The following is a 23,447-nucleotide window of genomic DNA, read 5'->3' as shown; positions in this document are numbered from 1 at the left end:
ATGAGAACACAGAAAAATGGCTGACAAAGCAGATGAAAACTGAGATTACAAAATGAACTAAAACACATTAAGAAAATTATTGCACCTTTGAGAGAAAAGCACATATCAGAAATAGAGAATCTCAGAAATTAGTCCTTCAAGCTAATATGCACCACACACACACAAACACACATACGCCATGTGAATCTCTACCATGTTTGGCTTCATCTAATAGTTTTGGACCAAATTGTTCAAAAAGAGGGTTTTTTTTTTCTTTCTTAATTATTCTCAGAGATCTCTTGGTTCTTGCTTCATGTCCCCACTGGGAGGGCCTGGGAGAAGTGACATACCAGTAGCAATTAGCACACTCAGAACCCAGATCTTGGTTTTTAAATACCATTTTCTACTAAAAGAAATCAGAGTTCCTTGGAAAAATGAATAATTCCAGGCCTAGGGCAGGGAAAGTACAAAATAAGTCTGGAATATCTTGTGCATGAAAACAAAGAAGTAATAGAGTCAATTTGAGAGGGCACAGAAGCCATCTTTAAGGGATTCCCACTGGCCAAATCTGGGACAATTTGAACTTTATAATAAACAATGATGATAATGGATTATAAGACCGTAAAAATCCACAAATTCATCCTAATTTAAATAAATGAACTAAGTAATAACATGTTGAGGAATAGAATATTTACATAGTTTGAAAGTAATTCTTTACAAAATACCTTTGAGAAAAAAATTAGTAGAGGAACCTGGAAGACAACATTGTAATCAAGTAGCTAAGTTAACATTACCAGGAATAGGAAAATCTAAATAATATACTATGGAATGGGATGCATTGCGAGCTCAGCATAACAGCAAAGGAAACCATAAACAAAACAAAAAGACAACATATGGAATGGGAGAAAATATTTGCAAATGATGCAACTGACAAGGGCTTAATTTCCAAAACATACAAACAGCTCATACAACTCAATTAAAAAAAAAATTAAAAAATTGGCAGAAGACCTAAATAGGTCTTTTCTCCAAAGAAGACATACAGATGGCCAACAGGCACATGAAAACATGTTCAACATCGCTAATTATTAGAGAAATGCAAACCAAAACCAAAATGAGGTATCATCTCACACCAGTCAGAATGGCTATCATCAAAAAATCTACAAATAATAAATGCTGGAGAAGGTGTGGAGAAAAGGGAACCCTCCTACACTGTGGGAATGTAAACTTGTGCAGCTACTATGAAAAACAGTAGGTAGGTTCCTTAAAAAACTGAAAAAAAGATACAGCAATCCCACTGCTGGGCATATATCTGGAAAAGATGAAAACTTTAATTTGAAAAGATACATGTACCCCAATGTTCATAGTAACACTGTTTACAATAGCCAAGACATGGAAGCAACCTATGTGTCCATCAACAGATGAATGGATAAAGAAGACGTTTTTTATATATATATATATATAGATATATATATATAGATATATATATACAACAGCACAGAGTTTGTTTTTACAGTCAATGATGCAAAAATGAATTATAAACATGTAGGAAAAACAGATAAGTCTAAACTGACTTGTCTAAATTAACTATCTTGTAATCTTCAAAAGCATCAAGGCCCTAAAAACTAAGGAAAGACTGAGAAATGATTGTAGATAGCTAAGAAGACTAAAGAAATGTGACAATTAAATGCAATGTAAGAGTCTGAGCTGGATCCTCTTTGCTGTAAAGGACATTGCTAGAGATATTGGTCCAACTTGAATTGAGGCTGGATATTAAATAATAACAATATATCAATGTCAATTCTCTAAATTTGACAGTTGTAGTTATGTGGAAAAATTTCCTTGTTAGTAGGAAATGCACATAAGCATTTGGTGGTGATGGGGCATCATATCTGCATTTTACTCTCAAAAGTTTCAAGGGAAAATGTCTTTGTGTTGTACTTTCAAATTTTCTGTAAATTTGACATTGTTTCAAAAAAAAGAAAAGAGTAAATTAGAAGGAAGATAAGAATAGATAGACACAGAAAGCAGAGCAAAGAAAATGAAAAATGGTTAAGAAATTAAAATAAATTTTAAAAATTAGATACAAAAAGATTTTAAGACAATGACAGATATGGAAGACCAACCGGGAAATGGAATATGGATACTACTGAATCTCAGAAGAAGAAAAATCAAAACAAAAATAAATATTTAAAACTATATCTTAAGAAAGTTTTCTAAAATTAAAAATAAAGTATTGAATATATAAGCTGAAGTAAAACTCCAAGGAACTGGTAAATATTTCTCAGAGTGGTCAAACCAAAACCTATTCTAATGTGGAGTTTCAATGTTAGAGAAAATTTAAAAAAAAACAACATGGGAGGGATAATCGTAACAGAAGAGAAAATGACATTGGGAGCAAAGCCAACAGTCAAAAATAAGAAAAGGATTTTGAGTGGTTTTCCTTGGCTCTTGATGTGTTCAAAGGTTTATCAATACTGCTGAGTTGTTGTTTGTTTGAGGAATCAATGCAGAGTTTGATATGACTGAAGAATTACAGGTGAGAACATTTTCAAAGTTAAGAAAAACACTAATTCTGTACAACCTGAAGTGTGGAATCTGCCAACATGTATTACAACTGATGGTGGCATAAATACATGTGGAGCAGAACAAAAGCTTAGATTGACAAATTTGCAAAACTTGTGAAAAATGTAATGTTTAAACCCTTTTATTATTCATTGTATGATTCATCAACAGGGACTTTGAGGGTGATATTTGAATCGATCGTGTGTTATGAACACAGTGGCATTAACAGTGAAATTTATGTGCTCTTATAAACTTAATCACTGGCAATTCTGATAATTTTTGTTCAGAAATAGTTGAATAGCTTTAGTTACCCACCCATATAGAACGTTAACAACCTAACACTAGTAAAATTTTGCTGACTCCTCTGAGCACAGGGCTGAGATTGACATTTTTTTGAATAAGAACTGCCCTCATTGGCTATTGTTAAACTTTTAATGGCTTTGGAAATAAGCTGTTACTACAAATTTGATAATGTTTCTTAATGAATTCAACCAAAAATAACAGGACAAAACAGTGCTAATGTGTGAAACTTATTTAATACTAAAGTCATTTCATTGACAACTAATATTTGAATCTCAAGTACATTCAAACTGCTTTACAATTCCCATGTTGGCCAAAGATAAAACAAGAAATGAAATTCCATTTCCACACAAATTTGCAGATATATTTTCCAAGTTCAAACTACAGTTCCAGGAGTATTTTCCAGACCTCAGTGTATGAAAGAATGGAACTATCTGTGTTTCTTATCTTTTATTCCCATATGTGGCCCCACCATACCTCCTGCTTTAAGATTCTCCCTCTACAACACTTTCCCAACCATCCTCATAATTTTATAAATCCTCTTAACCTTCAAAGGCTTCCCTAAACATCCCGGACCAAGATTTCTCCCTAAGTTCAACTCCTGTAATAACTATTATCTGGTCGTTCATTTGACCCTTTGTGTATTGATCTTTTCTTGCTTATTATATATCCACCTACACAATCAATATCTCCCCATATATGCTGTAAATTTCTTGAGGGAAAAAGTTACATCTTAGAGTACAATCCACAGCCCCTGCTGGCAATACTTGAAACACTGGAAACTGTTGGTTGATTAACTGCTTGAGCAGGTATTTTTAGTTGCAAACATAAAAGTAATAAATGAAGACTCATCCACACTTTGCTCTTACAAATTTAATGAATTAACATTTCTTAGGTATTCACTTACTTTTGGCTAGTCACAGAAATAAACCTGAAATTGTCTCTACTCCCAGAAAAAGGTAAGGTAGAATTATCTCCTGCAGTGGCTCTCAACTAGAGGAAGTTTTGCTCCCCAGGGGACACTTAGCACTATCTGAAAACATTTTTGTTTGTGGCAACTAGGAGGTGCAGGATGCTATTGGCATATAGTGAATAGAACCCAAGGATACTGTTAGGCACACTGCAATGCACAGGGCAGCCGTCCACAACAAAGAATTATCTGGCTCAAAAAAAATGTCAATAGTACCAAGGTTGAGAAACTAATTTTCTGTGCCAATGTGGGCTGAGATATATAAAAATAGTTCTCAGTATTTGTTTTCATCTTCTGAATTATGACGTTTTCATATGACTTATTTTTTATATCTGTGAATCTAGGGCTAATGTTCTCCCCTCCCACTCACCCCCACTTCACTAGACTAATATGTTCATGAGGCTGGAAACTGGCCCTCCTCTTTGAGGTGCTCAGTAAGTGTTTGTTAAATGGATAATGAAGTATTGAAATATTATCCATTCTTCCCAACACATTTGTTTAACACTTACTTTCTAGAATGACTGACCCTTCAACAATCTAGAAGGACCTTCAGAGATAAGTGCATCATGTGCTTTTTAATATTCAAGACAGTGGCAACTTTTCTTCAAATAACTTCCTATGGGAAATTCTAACATGGAAGGCAGATAAAAATAGAGATGCTCCATTGAGTCAAGGTGAGGGATCCAGAGCCCAACGGCCAGTCCACCCCTAAGGTGGACATTGAGAAACCAACCCACTCAAATTACACTCAAATAACAATCAGGAAAACTGAAGTAGAAAGTGAAAGTAACTAGAATAAAGTCAGAAGGCTAGATAGTGGTAGGTCACTAACTGAAGCTGTGTTCATTCATTAAGCACCCTGAAAGACAGGTGCAGAACAAAGGTTCCTATTATGTTGAACTAACCTAATATTATACTATGCTAATATGTGTGTGTGTTTATATCTGAGCAACTAGGGCTGATTCCCCCCACTACCACATTCACCTCCTAAAAACTCCATGAGGCCCCTCGCCACCATGGAAATTCAAGACGAACAAAACCTGTGGATCAACTAGCTATAGAGACATTTCTTTATGAATCCTTCTTTCTAGTGAGACAGTACTTATGTGAGATCAATTTAGAGGAAAAAATTTTTTAAAGTCCTTTAACACCCACTTGCCCTTCTGTGTAAATAAATGATTCTTAATGGGGGGGAGTGTTGTTGCATAATGGGATTTTGGAATTAGGAGAATGTGTAGTCTGAAAAAGCATAGCCTGTAAATTTATTTTTAACCTCCCCCCAATACCTCTAATTTTTGTAATACATACCTCAGAAAGCTTGTCAAAATATTTTTGGCTGGCTGGTGGGAATACTTAGAAGACAGTGATTCTCTAACAAATAATAGGAAAGTAGAAAAGGGATGTCTAAGAGAATCTCACAAGGAGAGGTTGCAGCATGAGGTTTTGTGTTTATCAGAAGACTGCAAGATATTTAAAAGTGGGAGGTAGAACACAGGGAATTTCATGTAATGACCTGGGACCTTTCAACGTTCTACGTAGCTGGTGTTAAAAACAATTGAAAGAGGATTGAGTCTGGGCATCGAACGTTTGGAAAATGAAGCGGCCAATGCCAAAGGCCAGAGATGTAGGCCAGGACCTTTACTGTGAAGATAAGGAAACCATTCCTGGGCTCTCTGCTATACTTCTGTTATGATTCTTTCCCACACTATCAGCATAGAAAAACACAAAACGACTGGAAGGTCAGTATGAGGCTGGAGTCATGCTATGATCTTGTCAGAGTCACAGAATTATGATGGAAGACATGCCCCAAAGGTTTCTACCACCAGGTGAACACATAGTAGTCAGAGATCAAATTTAAGTGGATTATACACCCAATCTACCTTCATGTCACACAAACCCCCAAATGACTTTTTTCCTCTTAGAATTCTTGTATAAAGAAGCTGAACAAAACTGATGTGTGAGTTAGCCAGGGTCAATGCTATATTTAACAACTTGAGAGCAAAAACAGTTTCAACTTTCCAATAAAATCCTTGTGTAAGCAATAGCTTTATAAAATGTCACAAACACAGCTGTTTGGAGGGCACAGAGAGATTTGTACCTATGACCACGAGACTGGCCTTGGGGAACTTTCAGGACAATGATGCCACCCTGGAGTGAAATTTTTAAAACAAGGGGGAGGGGAGGGGGAAGGGGAGGAGGGGAAGGATGGGATAAGCAAAAGCGACGTCTTCTCATTAACCTAGCCTATCGGAGCACTGCCCCAAATGTCCATCCACCTCAGCTCATTTGGAGCACCCGCTGGGGTCTGCAAATTCCATCTACCAGTCATAAAGTGTCATCAATTAATCTTCCCTCGTGTCCAGCTCCTATCTTTGTGTTTTTTCTCCCTCTACAGCCAAGAACTCTTCATGGAGGGTCCTTAGAGATCACAAATCTCAATCCTCAATTTATAAATGACAAGAGCAAACAAGACCCAGAAAAGGGGAGGACAGTCATTCTGTGAATTTCAATAAGCATTATAGAAAGTACCTGCCAATCACCGTAGAAGATCTGGTGTGTTTTCTGGAGGAGATTAGCAAGAGGATGCAACCTCCAGCTGACCCAAGAGCTGGACCCTGGCAGTCGGAGGCTCTTCACCCCTCCTCTCGTCCTGGTAATGTATGCTCCGCCCACCATTCCCACACTAAGAGCAAGGATGAAGCCTTGAGAGAGTAAAGTGTTGCTGAGACCACCTGGACTGGATACTGACTGAACCCTGTGAAGGCCTCTATGGAAACTTGAAGAGATCTACTCCTGCAGCCACCCAAGACAAGCCTACCCTCAAATATAAGTTCCCTTGCTTATTAAGTCTGCCACCTACCAACCTGGAGTCGTTTGGCCCTTTCTTCAGCCTCTTGCCCTCTGTGTACAGGGGCGAATTTCAGATTTCACTCAGGAAGCTCCGCTGGTTGCGAACCAAGTGTTTTATTTTATTTTTAATAATTCTTATTATCACATGAAATGGAAAGCTTCTTTGCATTTATTCATTCCCATAAATAAGAGCTTGGCTCATGATGACAGATATTTGCTTCAGTCTTCCAAGCACAGCCTGTGTTGAGGCTGGAAGAAGCAAGGATCACAAACGAATCTGTTTATTTCAAGATAGCTTTGACCGTCATAACCAAGAAATGCCATCCTGCCCCTTGGGACCAGCCCTTAAGTCATCACTAAAATCATGTCTTTAATTTACTGATAGCTGGTTTTATAAAATCTGGTTTAAGAGTGTGATTTCTATGAAAAGATATATGAATGTAAATAATAAATGTATAGGTTTATAAAATATAAATGGTAAGATTTTATAGAGGTTTAGTCAAAGTTTTAACCAATGACCAGAAAATTTTAAAAATACCATCACATTACAACAAACCTAAATTACCAAAATACAGTTCTAAAAATACAAGCTGTTCTATTTACATGTATTTCATTTTTACATCAATGCCTCTGAAAGATCTATTAAAGTTGTTGGTTACCTATCATTAGTAGTTAATTTTTAAATGTAACTTAAGTTTCCAACTGCACATTTTTTTTCTTTCAAAGACAATACCTCTCTCCCTACATCTTGAAAAATGAGTAGAGTTTTGCTAATAGTAGTAGTTCTCCTACTGCCCGTTCCTTTGAGCTCAGGAATTAAAATAAATTTCTTTAGCATTTTTCCATATTTGCTTTAATTTTTTGTTGAAATATTTTAAGATAAGTTACAGACATATTTCACTCCCTAATACTTCAGCATGTGTCTTTAAATAAGGATATTTTCTTATATAATCACAATACCATTATCATACCTGACAAAACTTATTAGTAATTCCTTAATACCATACTCAAAAATCCCAAATTGCTCCAAAAAATTTTTTTATAGCTGGTTTGTTCAAATCAGTATCCTCTGAAGGATCATGGATAGCATTTGCTCATTATGTAACTCTAAAACACCTCCTCCCCACTCCCTTTTGTACCATGGTATTAATTGTTGAAAAGTCCAGACCAGTTGTCTACAAGATGACCTGCCTCCTAGATTTGTTTATTTCCTTGTGGTGCTAGTTGTTTGTCTAGTTTCTGAATTCTGTATGAAGTAGAAGGTGTAACAAAAATTTGAATAAGCACACTACTGGCAAGAATACTTCATAGGTGATACTGCTACTTCATATTTGGTCCATTTCCTATCCCAACTGGAAACTTTCCCACCATGGTCATCTCTCTTCTCCCAGGATCTGTCAGTGACAGAAAATTAACTTTCTCTAAATGATCCATCTACTCTGCTAATGAAAAGCTCTGAAGAAAAGTTTACCCCAGGTTCTGTTATTTATGGTTTACCTTTTAACTAAATGAAGGTCCTGTATAAATGCACAGAATTTAATCTAAATAATAATAATAGATACTAATATCAGAGGCAGAGTGGCATAGTAAAAAGTTCTTAATTTTGGAAACAGACAAATGGTTTCAAATGTTGGTCCTGCCCTACCACTTAATTGTCTTTGGAACTTTGAACAAGTTATCTAATGTCTGAATTGTGGTTTCCCTAAATGTTTAGAGTTATTGTGAGGTGTAAACAGGTTCATGAGTAAAAGCATCTAGCAAGAAGATCTGCACCAGCAAGTATTCAATAAATGTTTGCTGGGCCCCCCACATATGCCAGTGCAATAAATAAGATTTTTTAAAATGAATTCTGCAGAAATGACTACTCTATGTGTGTAAATAGATGGATTTATAAATCTAAAATTGAGATTATTTTGGAAACAGAGGTAATTAATCTTAGATTGTGAAAGCCAGAAAGGCAGGGAACAGCCTCATTTCTCCATTTTACAGATAAGAATGTAAAGTCAAAGAAACAAGGTTTTGCTTCTACCCACACTTAGCCCCCCCTTAAGCATCTGTGATAAATTGGTGGAACAGAAGATGGCAGATGAAAAATGTGCCTTCCCTTCCCAAGCCACATTAAGAATCCATTCATCCTGAAAAGAGAGGGAATGTGGTCTAGAAATGCAAATATTTTCATCTCAGCTGCCATGCCAAATGAAAGCTAAATGTGTCTTTAAAGATCTTTGAAAAACAATGCTTTTATATGGGAGATTAATATTTGAGTTTTCTGAAATTTCTTCATTACCCTAAACCACAGAGACCCAGGCATATGGTCGCCCTGAAGTTTGATGAATGTCAGGACCCAAGTGCAGATTGAAAACTGCCAGCCCACACTTAGAAAGCCAGGGTCACACTACATTAGTATGAGTTCAGTGCCATATGGCAAATGCCCCAGTTTATTAAACATGCTGCTTTTGAACTTACTGCTAATAGGGTATCATTATAAAATGGGCATAGAGAAAGAAACAGAATTAGTTAAAATTTTTATAGCTTGATTTCTACCATGTATATTTTCTTAAAAAAATGAAAAAAAGAGATTTTTCCAGTTAATTAACAGAAGGTAGAAATTTAGAGAACTTTAGACATATTGCAAATAATACTCCACTGGTGAATATTTATTCTAAACAAGGTTTAGATCATACATTTTTTGTTTACCTAATGAAAATTACAGCGTAAGAGGTACATTTTCAAAATTGGCTATCTTTCTCAGAGAGGAGCATTAACTACATCGATTCAATCAGTTTAAAACTATATACGTATTTACCTGATATTAATAAAATAACAGGAACAGGAAATAATGTCCATCCCCTTCCTTTAGTATAGGTAGTAGTTAGTGCTCCATTTCATGGTAAAAAGGTTTACCTGCAGATAAGAATATGGGGAGTCTTTCCTTGACCCCCAGTAATGACCAGATGGGGAGTGGAATAGCCACACAAGCAGTCCCTTGGGTGACTCAAAGGAAGAGGTTCTGGAGAGAGCTTATAAGGATGGAGTTCAGTACCTTCCCCGAAGACCACCGCTGAGATATGGAGCAGCAGGAAGCTCCCTGACCCAGCAGCTGCTGCTAAGCACAGCCTTCCTTTTCCTTCCCGGCCATCCTGTCCAAGGCTGAACTCCAAGTCAGGAAAATTTTCTCAGCAAGGTAGTGATCTGATCCAAAATAATCAGCACTTAGCTGTGACCAGCCGATGGGCTTAATCCTTCCAGGAAGTGTTACAAAACACCCTAAAGAAACCTACAATTCATGACGTGAAAGCAAATGTGTGTGTGTGTGTGTGTATGTTTATAAGGGGTTGCTGAAGAAGTCACTAGGGGCTCTTCAACGAGCCCCCAAAGCCTCCTCCCTGTTTGCTCACATCTCCACCTGAAAGTAAAATTAGCCACATATACCTGCCTCTCATTTTCTCTGAAATAACTTTGCACAGTAATTTCAGGGACATTCTTATTTTTCAAATGTCTGGTCCTGTTTGGCTCCATCCACTCTGAAACCAACCTTTACTTGCATCTTTGGATCTTCCATTTCAGATGAGAAAGCCATACAGTCCAGAATAATCTACTCTTGAAATATGTAAAAACATGTCCCATCAGAGAACTGGAATCCTGTTGAGTTATAGCTTATAAATTCCCACAACCCAAAGAAGTATATGTAGGTAACATTAAAATGATGACTGCTCCCTTGAGGCATTTTATATTGTACTTGAAACATTATTTTAACCAACCTTCCGGGCTTCAAAAGGACAGAGGGTTAGTAGGTCAATGATTTGCTTATGTTTCAGACAAGAAAAGGTATCGGACTACATCTCATTTCTACTCACCTTCAACAATGCCTGACTTACCAGCCCTAGGTTTACGGTACTGATAGCAAATCCAAGTACTTCCTCTTCCATATCCAGGGTGCGTGCTGCTCCTCCCGCAACCCAAGCTAGAATCCTGAGCATGTCCCCAAATGGAGCAGCTGACATTGTATGCCCAATCCCTAACTAATGATTGTGGCCAGGAAAATGGTTATTTTGATTGGCCTACACCAATCAGGGTGCATGTCTGAAGCTGGGGATGAAGTCATTTCCCAAGAAGGACACAGATTATATGGAGGATAGGTAGATACTAGTAGGAAAATTGGAGAAAGGGAAGAATGAATACTGGTTGTTCACTACATAGACATCTGGCCTGAAAGATAACAGCAAGCCCAGGGCTATATATACTGAAAATTACTGTTGGGATTACTAATAATAGTTTCCAGATTACAAACTAACAGACAACACCAAAATTCCAAGGCCAGTATGTTTCTTTTATTATTTTTGTTTGACTTAAGATGGTTGAATGATTTCATTTTCATTTATAAGCATTACAATAATTCCCATGCAAAAACCAAGACCGTATATGCCTAATTGCAATCGGCCAAAATCCAACCCGTGAGACTGGACATTCAAGATCAAAATCAAAATGTTGCTTGACCTTTCCAATAGTAGACATCACGGTCATCCTTTGAGAGATCGGCAGGCCCCTGACCTCCCAAACACTACAGTTTGCCATGAGTTCATACCAAAACAGGGAGCCGATCAATGCCTTGCAGCACCTAAACCTGGCAAGTAATTTCATTCATGAAGACAGGACACCTCTACACCAAGGCTGCCACCCACAGTTATCTCCTGGTTCCTGCTCTATAGAAAAATCTGCTTTTGAACAGGCATGGTATCTTCTATGTGGGGACTGATATTAATTTTTCCTTCCAGTTTTCCTCAAAACTCTCTGTAGAAGCAGAGACTTTACAAAAAAGCTTACCTCTATAATGTCAAAAGAAATACAGTTGACCCATGAATAATGCAGGGGTCAGAGGCACCGACCCCTGTGAGGTTGAATATCCATATATAACTTTACAGTTGACCTTTTATTCACGATTCCAAATCCATATATTCAACTAACACATTTAGTGGAAAAAATCCGTGTATAAGTGAACCCACGTAGTTTAAACCCGTGTTGTTCAAGGATCAACTGTACATACAAAGACAACTACTTTATCTAGCATGTACTTTCCCCAGCTTCAGATAAAGTCACTTAGCAGATATAAAGCTTTAAAAATTTCTCAGTAAGATAGGAACCAGGAATATCAAGGAGGGCAAAACAGGACCCCACAATTAAAGAACTAAACAAATACAAAGAATCATTCTATTGATTAAGACAAATGGGCTAAATGAAGAAATGATAGCATCTCAACATTGGATGTTAATTTATATTGAAATACACGCATTGGAACTCCGACAATGGCAAAAATCTCATTAGTGCAAATAACAATTATAATGGTATATTCTTTAATAGGATTTAAATAAGGCTTCAAATAATTACACACACTAAAACTACCATTTGGAAACCTTAATTCTATCTGGAAAGTTGTCAAAGACACCCTTCCAAACCATCCAAAGTTCTGATTTAAGGACAATTACATTCAATGAAGTTGCTCCAGACACAATTTATAGCATTATCACTTTCAAAGTCTACACTGTTTGGCAGAGAGGGAGAAAATACCCTGGCCACTGGTCGAAAGAAATAAATCCAACTAACGTACCAGGTAGTTCCCAAGTTCAGATGATTTTTAAATATCAGTGGTGATAAACGCTAATTAAAAAAAATAAAGACAAAAGAAGGAAAACAAAAAAATAAGAGAATCCTGAAGCATGAGAAAGAGATTTGTTTCCCCACTCCCATGAACAAAAGTATGAAAGCACAAAGTATGAAACAGAAAAAAGTGAGAGAATTCATGGGTATTTTCATCTATGGCTCAAGTTCTCCTTAAAAAAAACAAAACCAAACACCAAAACAACATGTAATAACTACAAAAAGTAAACAACAAAATCAGAGGCAGAATATGAAATAGTAATATACTGTTTCAGAGCCTGCACCATCCTGCAGAACCAGGAAACTTAAAATGTGTTCTTAACAGATCCAATCTAGGCTGGATATGTAAAAAACAGAAAGACGGCGTCACAAACCACACTACACATTATGAGAGTTTTAGAACCAGAGGGGAAAAAAAGGCAGCAAAAACGCTCAGAAAAATTTATCATCAATTCTGAAATGGGGCCTTGTCACATCATCAGGGTTAATGAAGACGGAGATCGACTTCCCCGGGTTCTCAGTCACTAGTTGCTGCAGTTTTTTGGCCAGACGGTCATCGGGCTGGTTGGGGTCCCCTCCATCAGACTGCGGGGAGGGGATGCTAGTGGTGCTCCCTCGTCTCTGGAGCTCCAGTGTCAGCCGGTTGGCTGCCTTGACGTGCTCGATGGCGGTGCGCAAGTGCTCCGCCGGGTCTGAGCGGACGGAGGAGAGCTTCCGTGCGTGGAGCATGACCGTCTCCTCGGACAGGTGCTCCAGCATGTTGCACTGCGGGATGAAGTAATTGGGACACATCTTGTTGACCAGACAGTGTTGCAGGTCATCAATGAGGCCCAGCAAAAAGTGGGCTGCATAGTCTTCTTGGGCCAAATAGTTGGCAGGAAGTCTGTCGCAGGCCCAGAGCATCATGCTCCGCAGGTGATAGGGGCTGATAGCCTTAGGCCGGGACAGGAGTTTAATGATGATGGCTTTGCAGGCCTGGTAGGCCTGCATGAGGCTGCTGGAGATGCACTTCTTCAACTGCACCTCACTCCTGGCAAAGGACAGCCGCCACTCATTGTCCTTCTTTCCCTTGTAGGAGCAAGCAGGCACCAGGTAAAACCCACTGATGACTTCTTCCTCAGTGATCTTCCCATCCCAAAAGTGGTTCTCCATGAGCCAGCTCTGGGCCACTGCCGGCCAACCCTTGAAAGAGACCACCGGGACAATATCATACAACATGCGACTGCTCCCCACACCCAGAATGATAGAGATGATGGTCCCATTCTTTTCTACCTTTTCCACCTTTGGCATCCCTCGCTGGGGTTTCTTCTGTATCTCTGATAGGACAATGCTGATGGAGTCATAGAACCAGTCAGCCACTTTGGTTGGGGAGAAGAAGTAGTTGGTGGCACCATTGATGTGATCTACGATGGTGCAACAGTCTTTCCACTTACTGATCGTCCCCTCGTCAAAGAGCCGAAGGCTCAGCCAAGAGTGGCACAAGGCTGAATGGCGCATATCCAGTGTCACAGGCTGATTACGGTCATGAAGCTTCAGGGCTGGCACCAGAAGAGTGAAGTCCATATCATAGTCGGTCCCTCGGGCATAGACATTAAGCTCATCTAAGTCCAGGTCTACCACGCCTTCCCGGACTCCTCCAGAAAGCAATAGATACTCATTGGCCACTGGAAGTTTTTGGTCCAGCTTTTGCACCATTCCTGAAAACAGAAGGAGAAAACACTATTACAGGAAGCACAGATACAAGAGTCTTAATGCATCAATCGAGAATGTGCTGAGCTTCTAAGAGCCACTATTCGTTATCAATACAAAACCAGATCTTAGGCTGCTGCACGGACCCAGCCAACAGTACATTGTTCATTTTCATTGCTGCTAGAATCCATCCTTTTCCAAATGGGGGAATTACGCAGATTCTTCTCTCATGGTGAAAGCAGTATCATTTTCAATCATAAACCATGGCTCCTCTTCCCCTAGTCATCACCTCAGTTAATGGCACTGCCATCCACTCAGTCACCCAGGCTGAAAAACCTTAGTAAGTTTCAAGTCTTACTTGCCTTTCTACTGCCAAATCTTATCTATATAGCCTCTGCAACATTTCTTGTTCCTTCCCTGTTCTCCATCTCTGCTGCCATCATATAATGCCTGGCTCTTCCATCTCTTGCCAAAGCTGTCTCCCTCCCCCACACCCTCCCCCTGCTTAAACTTTCCTCTGTTCCGATGATTCTCAATGTGGGCTGTGGACACTGAAAGTTAAGACACTTTCAGAGGACAGTGAGGTCATGACTCCTTTCATAATACTAATACATTATTTGCCTTTTAAACTGTGTTGACACTTAAGCTGACATTTAATGGTACAAAAGTAAAGGAGGGCAAAATTGCTGGTGCCTTAGCATTAGTCAAGAAGTGGCACCAACCGTACTAACAGTCATTTGATTCTTTTTTATTGGCATGCACTAGCATTTAAAAATTAGTAATAATCCAGTTTCACTTAAAATCCTTAATGGAAAAGAAAACTGGATTAATTTTGTTGAATCCCAACTTTCAAACCTCCTTTTTATGTGACAAAATAGGAAGTAACCATAAAGCACCTCTGCTGCATACTGAAATACAAACTCTGTCTTCAACAAAAGCACTCATGTTTGAGTTGGAGGCTAAATGAGCTGCTTTCTTCATGGAACACCATTTTTAATTTAAAGAATTACATATAAACTATGGGTATTTAGACTTCAGTATGTAATAGACATTTTCTTAAAAACTGAACAAATTAAGACTGACTTCACAAAAACAACTGAAATATTTATTGCCAATGAAAACATCAGACCTTCAGGAAAAAAAACATTATTTTAGAAAACTTATCTCCTGCACCATAAACTTAACATCTTCCCAAATTGTATACTTTTCTAATGAGATTGGTGGTGATAGAACAAATGTGACTTTTAGGGATGATATTATGAGCTCTTTGAGAGTGAGAACCATGTCTCAAAGATGTATGAAGCAGCCACAGGGGTCTGCTCCCAGCAGGCACACAATTGAAGCTATGACTGAATGACAAAGGAACAAATAGATGAAATTAATAGGCTTAAATATGAAATACATAAAGGCGAGACGGAAATGACTGTTCCACGACCAACATACAAATTTACCTTCCCTGCTTCCTGTCTTTTTATTATGGATTTACCTGTGCTTCATTATCTGACAAACTACCAGCATCACTCCGTGACTTATTTAACAACTTTTCCTGAAAGATCAAAAAGAATGACCACAAACTATGATTCCATTAGTCATTGTAGTTACTTTTAATCAGCATAGTTTTTTATTCATAAGGCAATACCAATGCAAATAAATAAACCATGTATATGTGTCTATGCTACCGCTATATTTCAGAATCTGACACTCTGATAAAAATGTGTTCTTTTTCATTCTTTAAAATCCTATTTTCCAAACAACAAAGAGCAAACGATCACTTTCTTTTTAAAGCAATCAATAAGTTATCCAGCATTAAAGAGTCAACAATTCATCAGAAAGAGAATTCAGTGTACCTGATTTTTTTGGGGTGGTGGTGGTGCTGTTTCTCACGCTCCCTGTGCTGTGATGTGGCACCCAGATCCCTCTTCAATAAAGACTTCTTGTCTCAGCTGCTGAGGCTGTCAGTGCTTATCCCTCAAGGATGGTCTGACCGCAAAGAGCCACCTCAACTAAGACCGTGGGCTGTGGTTAGGGTTAGGGTAGGAGGTAAACATCCCGTAACCAATCAGTGTGGAAGTGCCCCAGTTCAGGGTACTCTGATGAGTCCCCAGCATCCAGAGTTCCCACTAGGGCCCGCTTAGAAGGACACCACACTTCCCCCTCCTCCTGACCCTGCTTCCACCCCCTCCCTTGCACAGGTGCAGATCCCAAGGGTGCTCCTTTGTAAATATCCTCACTCCATCTCAGGGGCTGCTTCCTGAGGAACCCAATCTAAAACACTACATACTAACCCAAGCAGCCTTCACTACAAATCAGCAGTGAACAATTTATTTTCCTTTTAAAAGTGGTTTTTAAAAGCCAGACAGCAACCAGTGTGGAAACTGTAACACCAAGAAAAAGATTCATTTCTCAGCTGTCATCATGTCTCAGTATTAACCTCATCTTTACAAAGTAATAGCTACCACCTCCACAAGTTTTGGCTGTAGCTCTAAAAGGATAAGATGGAACTTTCAGAATCCCGAGCAGGTGGTGAAAATCACTTTTACTATTTTACAGGCTCACATGGAGGTACAGATACTTTCAAAAGGAAACATTTGATCTTGAAATAATTTACTCATTATTTCATATATTGTTTCATTCCAGCATCTGGAGCGCCCCAAACACACATGGGGAAAACCATGACATGCTGGGTTGTAAGTAGTAAATAAGATCTGAATTGATTAGTAGTATTGTTATATGCACACTACATAATTGTCCCCTTTTAGGCATAAATAACTCAAAATTATATACATCTTTTTCTCCTAGACAGGATCCAACTGGCTCTGAGCACACTAGCCAGAACCTGTCTACACAACCAGAATAACATCTGTAGTAATGGGCTGGGGATAACTTGTTAACAAACGTGTCACTGAACTTTGCCTTGGATTGCCACAGTTTTGTTCGGATAATTAAGGGTGAGAAAAAAGCTAAAATTCCTTTCTGCCCTCTACTGGATTAAAGAAGAAGTTTTAACATATTTTCACTTGTTAGAATATTCCACTTTCCTCCCAATTGCTGCTTATGCACCTAAAATGTTGGCCCTTCTTTCAAAAGAGCCGTATAAAGTATTTGGCTAAATTCTAATATTCAGGGGTTAGGATAATGTTGGACATTTCTTATTCCTTTAAAAAGGGCACACAGAACTTGAGCAGTAGAGAGAATACAGCTGAAGCTCATTTGCTAAGCTCCTAGGAGCTAGAAACAAAATCCCTAAGGCCACACTGTTCCAGGAAGCTGATCCCCTGAGACCTCCACATTTACATTTAGCCTGCCTGAGCCCATTAGTCTGCAGTTTTACAGATTATTTGGTAGCACAAATTGGAGCCTTCCCCAGAACTGCACAAACTCAAAGGCCCTCCTTGAAAACTTCCCTGGGCTAAGTTTAAGTAAAAATCAGCTGACATTAGCTATCATCCCAGATGGGTTGCCAGGCAACTAAAACACAGGCAGGGTCTGAGAGGGAAAAAAAATTCTACTGTACACTTTGGCTGTAGGCATTAGTTCCAACAAGTGCCATCTCTGAACTGATACAAGGTTTTTTGTGTAATTACAGGAGACTTTTGTGATATCACGTGCCTCTGGCTGTTTAGCTATCAGTAAATTATCGGAAACAGTGAGTGGGAACAAAAGAAAGGTTGAACACACACCACTGAGCTTGTTAGCAGCAGAGAAAAGGAGAGATGGAGAAGTAGCTTATTCCCCTGGGTGGGTCTCTTCTTTTCAGGGAAGCACCGGCATATGTTTGCTCTTAAAAACACAAAGCAAAAGTGCCTCCCAGCCTCTCTTCCTGTAACTGATTCCTTGATTTCAGTTTATTTCGTAATGTCTACTTATGAGGACCTTAAAACTACTGTTTTAGGTACTGGGGCCCCAAGTTTAAGGAATGAGTTCCCTATCATCCACTTAGTTCTTTGCTGACTGCCTTTAGAATATCAAGTGAAAAACTGAAGTCTGTCCTGGACTCCCTTGTATTCTAGTGAACAAAACTTTATCACATTCTGTTGAATTCAGATTACTAATTCCCATCACTCAAACATATAATGCCAGCTGGTTGACACCAGAGCACAAGAACTAAGTATCATTTGTCTTCTCCCATCTTCACAGTTTCCCTCAAGTACATCTATGAGAACTCAATTAGTAAATAGATAAGTGAAATTAGTACTTATATAGATTCCTTTAAAAAAAAGAATTCTTAACTATGTTGAAGAGATAAAGATCTATCAAAGAGAGAAAGCTTTTATGTCTTGTAACTAAAGCTACAGAATACATTTTATCTCTCTATATATCTTTGACTATGTATATAAAAAAGATTTCTATGTAGATAAAAAAGACCTGAATATCTCAATAATATTCATTGTTTCATAAAAAAAGTATTACGTTTTTCACCTCAACTCATGTGAAACACCAATAACGGTGCCTTTATGGCACTGATCCTTATAGTAGGAAGGGTACAGAATGGGGTGATTTTGCAAAGTCCTTCTATGATTTTGATACATTCCCTTAGGGTAGCAGTCTCCTTAGCTGTTAATAAACAATATAAACCTTCCGGTAAAAATATTATAATCTATGTTTCAAGTATTTTTGTCAAACTTATTTGATAGTCTGAGCAACAATCTAAAAAGTAGGCATGGCCATCTTCTTCTAAAAAAGTCACCAATCTATGAGATTTTTAATGACTTCAAATTGGGGAAAGTTTTTTCATTTTCTTTATTCACAGCCAGAAATCATCTATATGAAGTCCCTCACTTTATAGGTGAAAAACTGAGTTCAGAGAGGAGAAATAACTCATTCAAGGTCACACAGCCCTGGGGACAGATTAACAGCATTGCCTTTAATTCCCACATTTGTTGTGAAGGTCAGAGTGGCAAATGCACACTGTTCTCCCTATGACAATGACCTGACATGAATGTAGAATGGCTGGGAAGGAAAGTAGCAGAAGTCTCAAGGCAAAGTGCCAGCTTTGCACTTTTGTTGGTCAAAGCTTTCATGTGACCCTGGACCATCAGCAGAACATGCCCCATCATCCACATTTATCAGAAGGAAGAATGCACCTGATCTGTCTTACAAGAAGCTACCCATATTCCCAAATAAATACACTATAAGACACAGGAAATACAGAAGTAAAACACCAGTGGAGCTTCCTAGCTTTTCAATTATCTGCTGAGTGATCATTAATATTAACAATTTTATAGTATGTTTTATAAGTCAAAGAGTCTGTTTTATTTGCATAACTTCTGAGACAACTGCAGGTAATTTTATTTAAACTTTTTAGAGACCTGATTAATTCACGTATGGTAATAACCTATTGACCAAATATATATAGTAATAGGACTGATTCAAAAGATGCCTCCTCAAAGAAGTCTTCCTTGATCTTTTCGCAACTTGACACTAATTATGTCTGCAAGAACACTGGAGTCAGAGCAAGACAGGCTTGGATTTGAATCCTGGTTTTGTCATTTACTACTTAAGTAAGCCTGACAAGTTATTTAACCTCTCTGAGCTTCCAATTCCTCATCTATTCAAAATGAACAAATAAAACCATAAAACTGCACTTCTAGAGTTGATATGAAATGTCTAAGCACACTGTAGCTATTTAGTTCATTTTCCCCATATAGTCTTCCCTTTCTTCACCATCTATAAAACTGGCTTGGCCAAACAACTCCTATTCCACAGAGTTGATAATCTATCTAAAGCCTCTAAGCATGTGTAAGGCCTACAAAACATGTTAGATGAAGGGAAATGAATGGAGTGTCCTCTCCTCCAGCCGCACCCAGAAGCCCAGGGATGCCTCCTCTAGTGGCTGCCATTGGGTAGCATGGTGCACAGCCTGGCCAGTAGAAGGTGGGCTGTATTCCAGCCCTTTCGTGTTCCCTCAGAACAAGTGCCCTGCAAAATGAACAACCTATACACCCCTGTGAAGGACCTTGATCTGAATTCTTACCCTAACACTTTCTACACCTATAATCATAGTGGGTTGTATTCATGGCTTATTGTCCCTCCTTAATGAGATAACAACATTTGGCACAGTAACTGGCAAAGCGTGTCAGTAAATGAAAGATGCTCTCACAGTCAATAGTCTATGAGCTCCTGCAGTCAAGGTTTTACTACTGCAGGGGCTAATACAGACTTTGGGATTAGAAGGCAACTGTGGGTTGGATGCATCATTTGGCTCAGTCAACTTGACTACATCATCAATCACAAATTGGGAATCATGAGATTTGCCATATAATGTAATAGAAAATACTATCAGCATATCTCTATAAAATCATCCAAAAGTCAGGTTGGAAAAAAAAAAGCCTCACTAATCTTTCATTATTTTCTTTCTTAAAAATTAAAACTCAAGTTCTAAAAACTGGTGGGCTTTGGCAAAGTTTACTAAGCAATTTTTTTTGGGGGGGGGGGGGTACGCGGGCCTTTCACTGTTGTGACCTCTCCCGTTGCGGAGCACAGGCTCCGGACGCGCAGGCTCAGTGGCCATGGCTCACGGGCCGAGCCGCTCCGCGGCATGTGGGATCCTCCCAGACCGGGGCACGAACCCGTGTCCCATGCATCGGCAGGCGGACTCTCAACCCCTGCGCCACCAGGAAAGCGCTACTAAGCTATTTTGAACAGAATGAACATGAGTTAGACGTGGACCCAGTCCGATTCATCCAGGACCCACCTAATTAAACATTGTGGGCCTAGGTTTCCTTAAATGACATTGGGGAATAACAATTAAAAGTTTGCTGGGTGGCCATGGGGATAAAACAAGAAAATACACACCAAATTACTTAGTGTGTGGTCTGGTACTCACTTGGCAGTCAATAAACAGAGGGTTCTGCGCATGTGCCCACATTAGCAAAATATTTTTCCCATCCAGTAAGTCTCATGGTTTCTGCCAATCAAGACTTATTGGCAAGACTCAAAGGAGTGTCTCATTAGCCCCACCTAGCAGCCGCCTACAGCTATAACAGGGAGGGCATGAAAGATAGGTTGTTAGTTTACAAAAGGAGTGATCATTTTAGAAGGTTCATTCTTGAAAGATAGAAACAGTAGCAAGTGAAAAGAGTGATGCCAATACGGTATCATAAGGCTACCTAAGGATACAGAAATATACCAGTGATGACCAGATTACCTCTCTCCTGATCTTCAGAAGCAGCAAGAAGCTTCTAATGGAGATGTTCAGCATTAAGTCAAATGTACCCTCCTTCAGCCTGTGACCCAGCTGAGTCTGGTTTGTATTCCTTTCTCATTTGGGGATGTATATGCCAACTACTTAAGTACTCTGAAACTGGAAGTCTGGGTTTGATGGGTTGGGGGGAGGCTGTAGATTTTAGAAGAGGAATAATGAAGGAGGCCAAGTCTAGGAAATTGCAAGGATGGTGGTGGGATTCAAAACTTGGGTTTGACTTATTCATGCATGTGACCCATAAGTATCAGTGCCTCCTCTGAGCCAGTACTATGCCACATACTGAAGACACAACAGTGAAAAGAAACACCCTGTCTCCACTGCATGGTCCTTATGTGGAGCGAGAAAGCCAGCTACATTTGTATCAGTTACATTTGTATCAATCAGGAGAGATGTGATTATGCTGAGTAACAAACCTAAAACCTCAGTGACTTCAAACAACAAAGTCAGGCAACGTGACCATCGGAGGTTGCTGGCTAGGGCTCTTCTTTCCTTCATCCAGGACCCAAGTGGCTACAGTACCCCTCATCTAGAAACTCACAGGCCCTCTACTGGAGGAAAAGGAAGCCCTGGGGGATCTCTTTTCGGCAGCTAAATGCCTTGGCCTGGGAAGGACATATGTCATTTTCATTCACACATCACTGGCCAAAACTAGTCCCACCCAACCCCAGGGAAGAAACTGCAGTTCTACCTCATGCTGGGAAAGCAGAGAGCCAGAAATATTTGATAAGCAGTATGAACAACTCCTACACTAACCAAATAAGCACACACTAATGAACATATAAGTATAAGCTGAGATAATAACTCTGAAGGAAGTGAATAAAGGTCCTAGCCAAAACATAGAAGAGGATGAGGAGGACTGCAAATTGTTTCGCCTGGAGAATGAAAAATTCAAGAAGACCGTGAGATCCATCTTCAAATATGTGATGAGTTGTCCTGGTAAAGGAGAAACGGACTTTAGGTCTTCTCTCTCATCTGTTTTACTCTGTCATTTCTAATCTGCAACCCAGCTGCTATCACAATCCTCCAACCAACTCCACCGATTTTAAAAGAAGAGATCACAGTAGTAGCAATAACACACATCAGAACAAAAGAAGGACTGACTTTACAAAGCACACTTTCAAAGTATGTACATCTCATATCAAGGGCTCTCTGAGAAGGGTACAAACATTGATTGGCTCTACTATGCATTGAGGCATAGGCTGAATGTCTCACCTGTGTCATTTCTTTCTATCCTCTTGGCACTTGGAAGTAGATCATCCTATCCCCATTTTACAGATGAGGAAATCAAGAAAAATAACAGTCGAATAAATCGTTCATGGCGATAAAAACGGAAATGGGATGAAAATTCAGGTTCATTCCATACTCTTTTCACTATCCCAGTGATGCTTTCCAGCATTAAATGGGCTCTCCTGAGAGGATAAATAATTTAATATCTTTGGACCTTTAAAATTGCCACATGAAACACTGTAAGAAACAGTTAGTGGAAGCTTATTTCTCTGTCAAAAAATAAAACAAATTCTATTTTGGAGTAAAATGATTTTTAAAGCAGATTAAAAGCTCATTTTAGCCATGCCTGGGAAATGAAGTATTATAAGCAAAATGGGTCAAGGATTATAGGGAAAGACAAGATTATAGATGACTTTTTATTTTTAAAAAAAGTGAGTATCTAGTGCTGCGACACACAGCCATGTGTGCATGCACGTATGTGTGCTGCATACTTAACTCAGGCAATTCTGAAAGAGCATTCCACAAGTATTTTAATTCCAAGGGCATCCTTGGAATTCTTTCAGTCCCCCATGACAAACTCTGAAAATGTTCCTATATATTCAGATGCATAGTTTAATTTGCTTACTTTAATCCAACAGCAAAGCCTAAATTTTAAAGTCCTATCCCCTAAGTTTTTACTACTAGACTGGGAGTGGCTGAGAACATCATTACCAAGGGAAATACTAACCACAAAGCCAGAAGCTGTTACTGAGTTCTAAATCTTTTTCATTTGTGGACACAGCAGTATCTACCACCGTCACTTTTTTCCTCTGTGCAAAACTCAGCCCAGGCACACTAAGCCACGGGGAAAGAAACATGAGTCTCAATAAGAGACATGCCCGTTGTGACTCAGCAGCCTGAGAAACTATGTCACTGTTGATTAAAAAGGGACTCCACAGTGTAGTGTAGCTGTGGTCTACACGACACACTCAGAGTTGCTACATTAGCTCAAAAATGGTTGCAATTTATATA

At 39.0% G+C, this 23,447-nt stretch overlaps 1 protein-coding gene across 1 annotated transcript in view; it reads right to left on the bottom strand.

The window, feature by feature from the left end:
* Window positions 1-12,748: 12,748 nt before the first annotated feature.
* MB21D2 (Mab-21 domain containing 2) overlaps window positions 12,749-23,447 on the bottom strand; it is a gene marked incomplete at both ends in the record, with an annotated part of 102,353 nt that continues 91,654 nt past the window's right edge. Inside the window, one exon of the mRNA XM_079704972.1 lies at window positions 12,749-14,013. Within this exon, the coding sequence (XP_079561098.1) occupies window positions 12,749-14,013 (1,265 nt within the window). The remainder of the gene's footprint in view (window positions 14,014-23,447) is intronic.

Source organism: Hyperoodon ampullatus, assembly GCF_949752795.1.
Source record: "Hyperoodon ampullatus genome assembly, chromosome: 5".
NCBI lineage: Eukaryota > Metazoa > Chordata > Mammalia > Artiodactyla > Ziphiidae > Hyperoodon > Hyperoodon ampullatus.
This window is presented reverse-complemented; position numbering and strand designations above follow the sequence as displayed.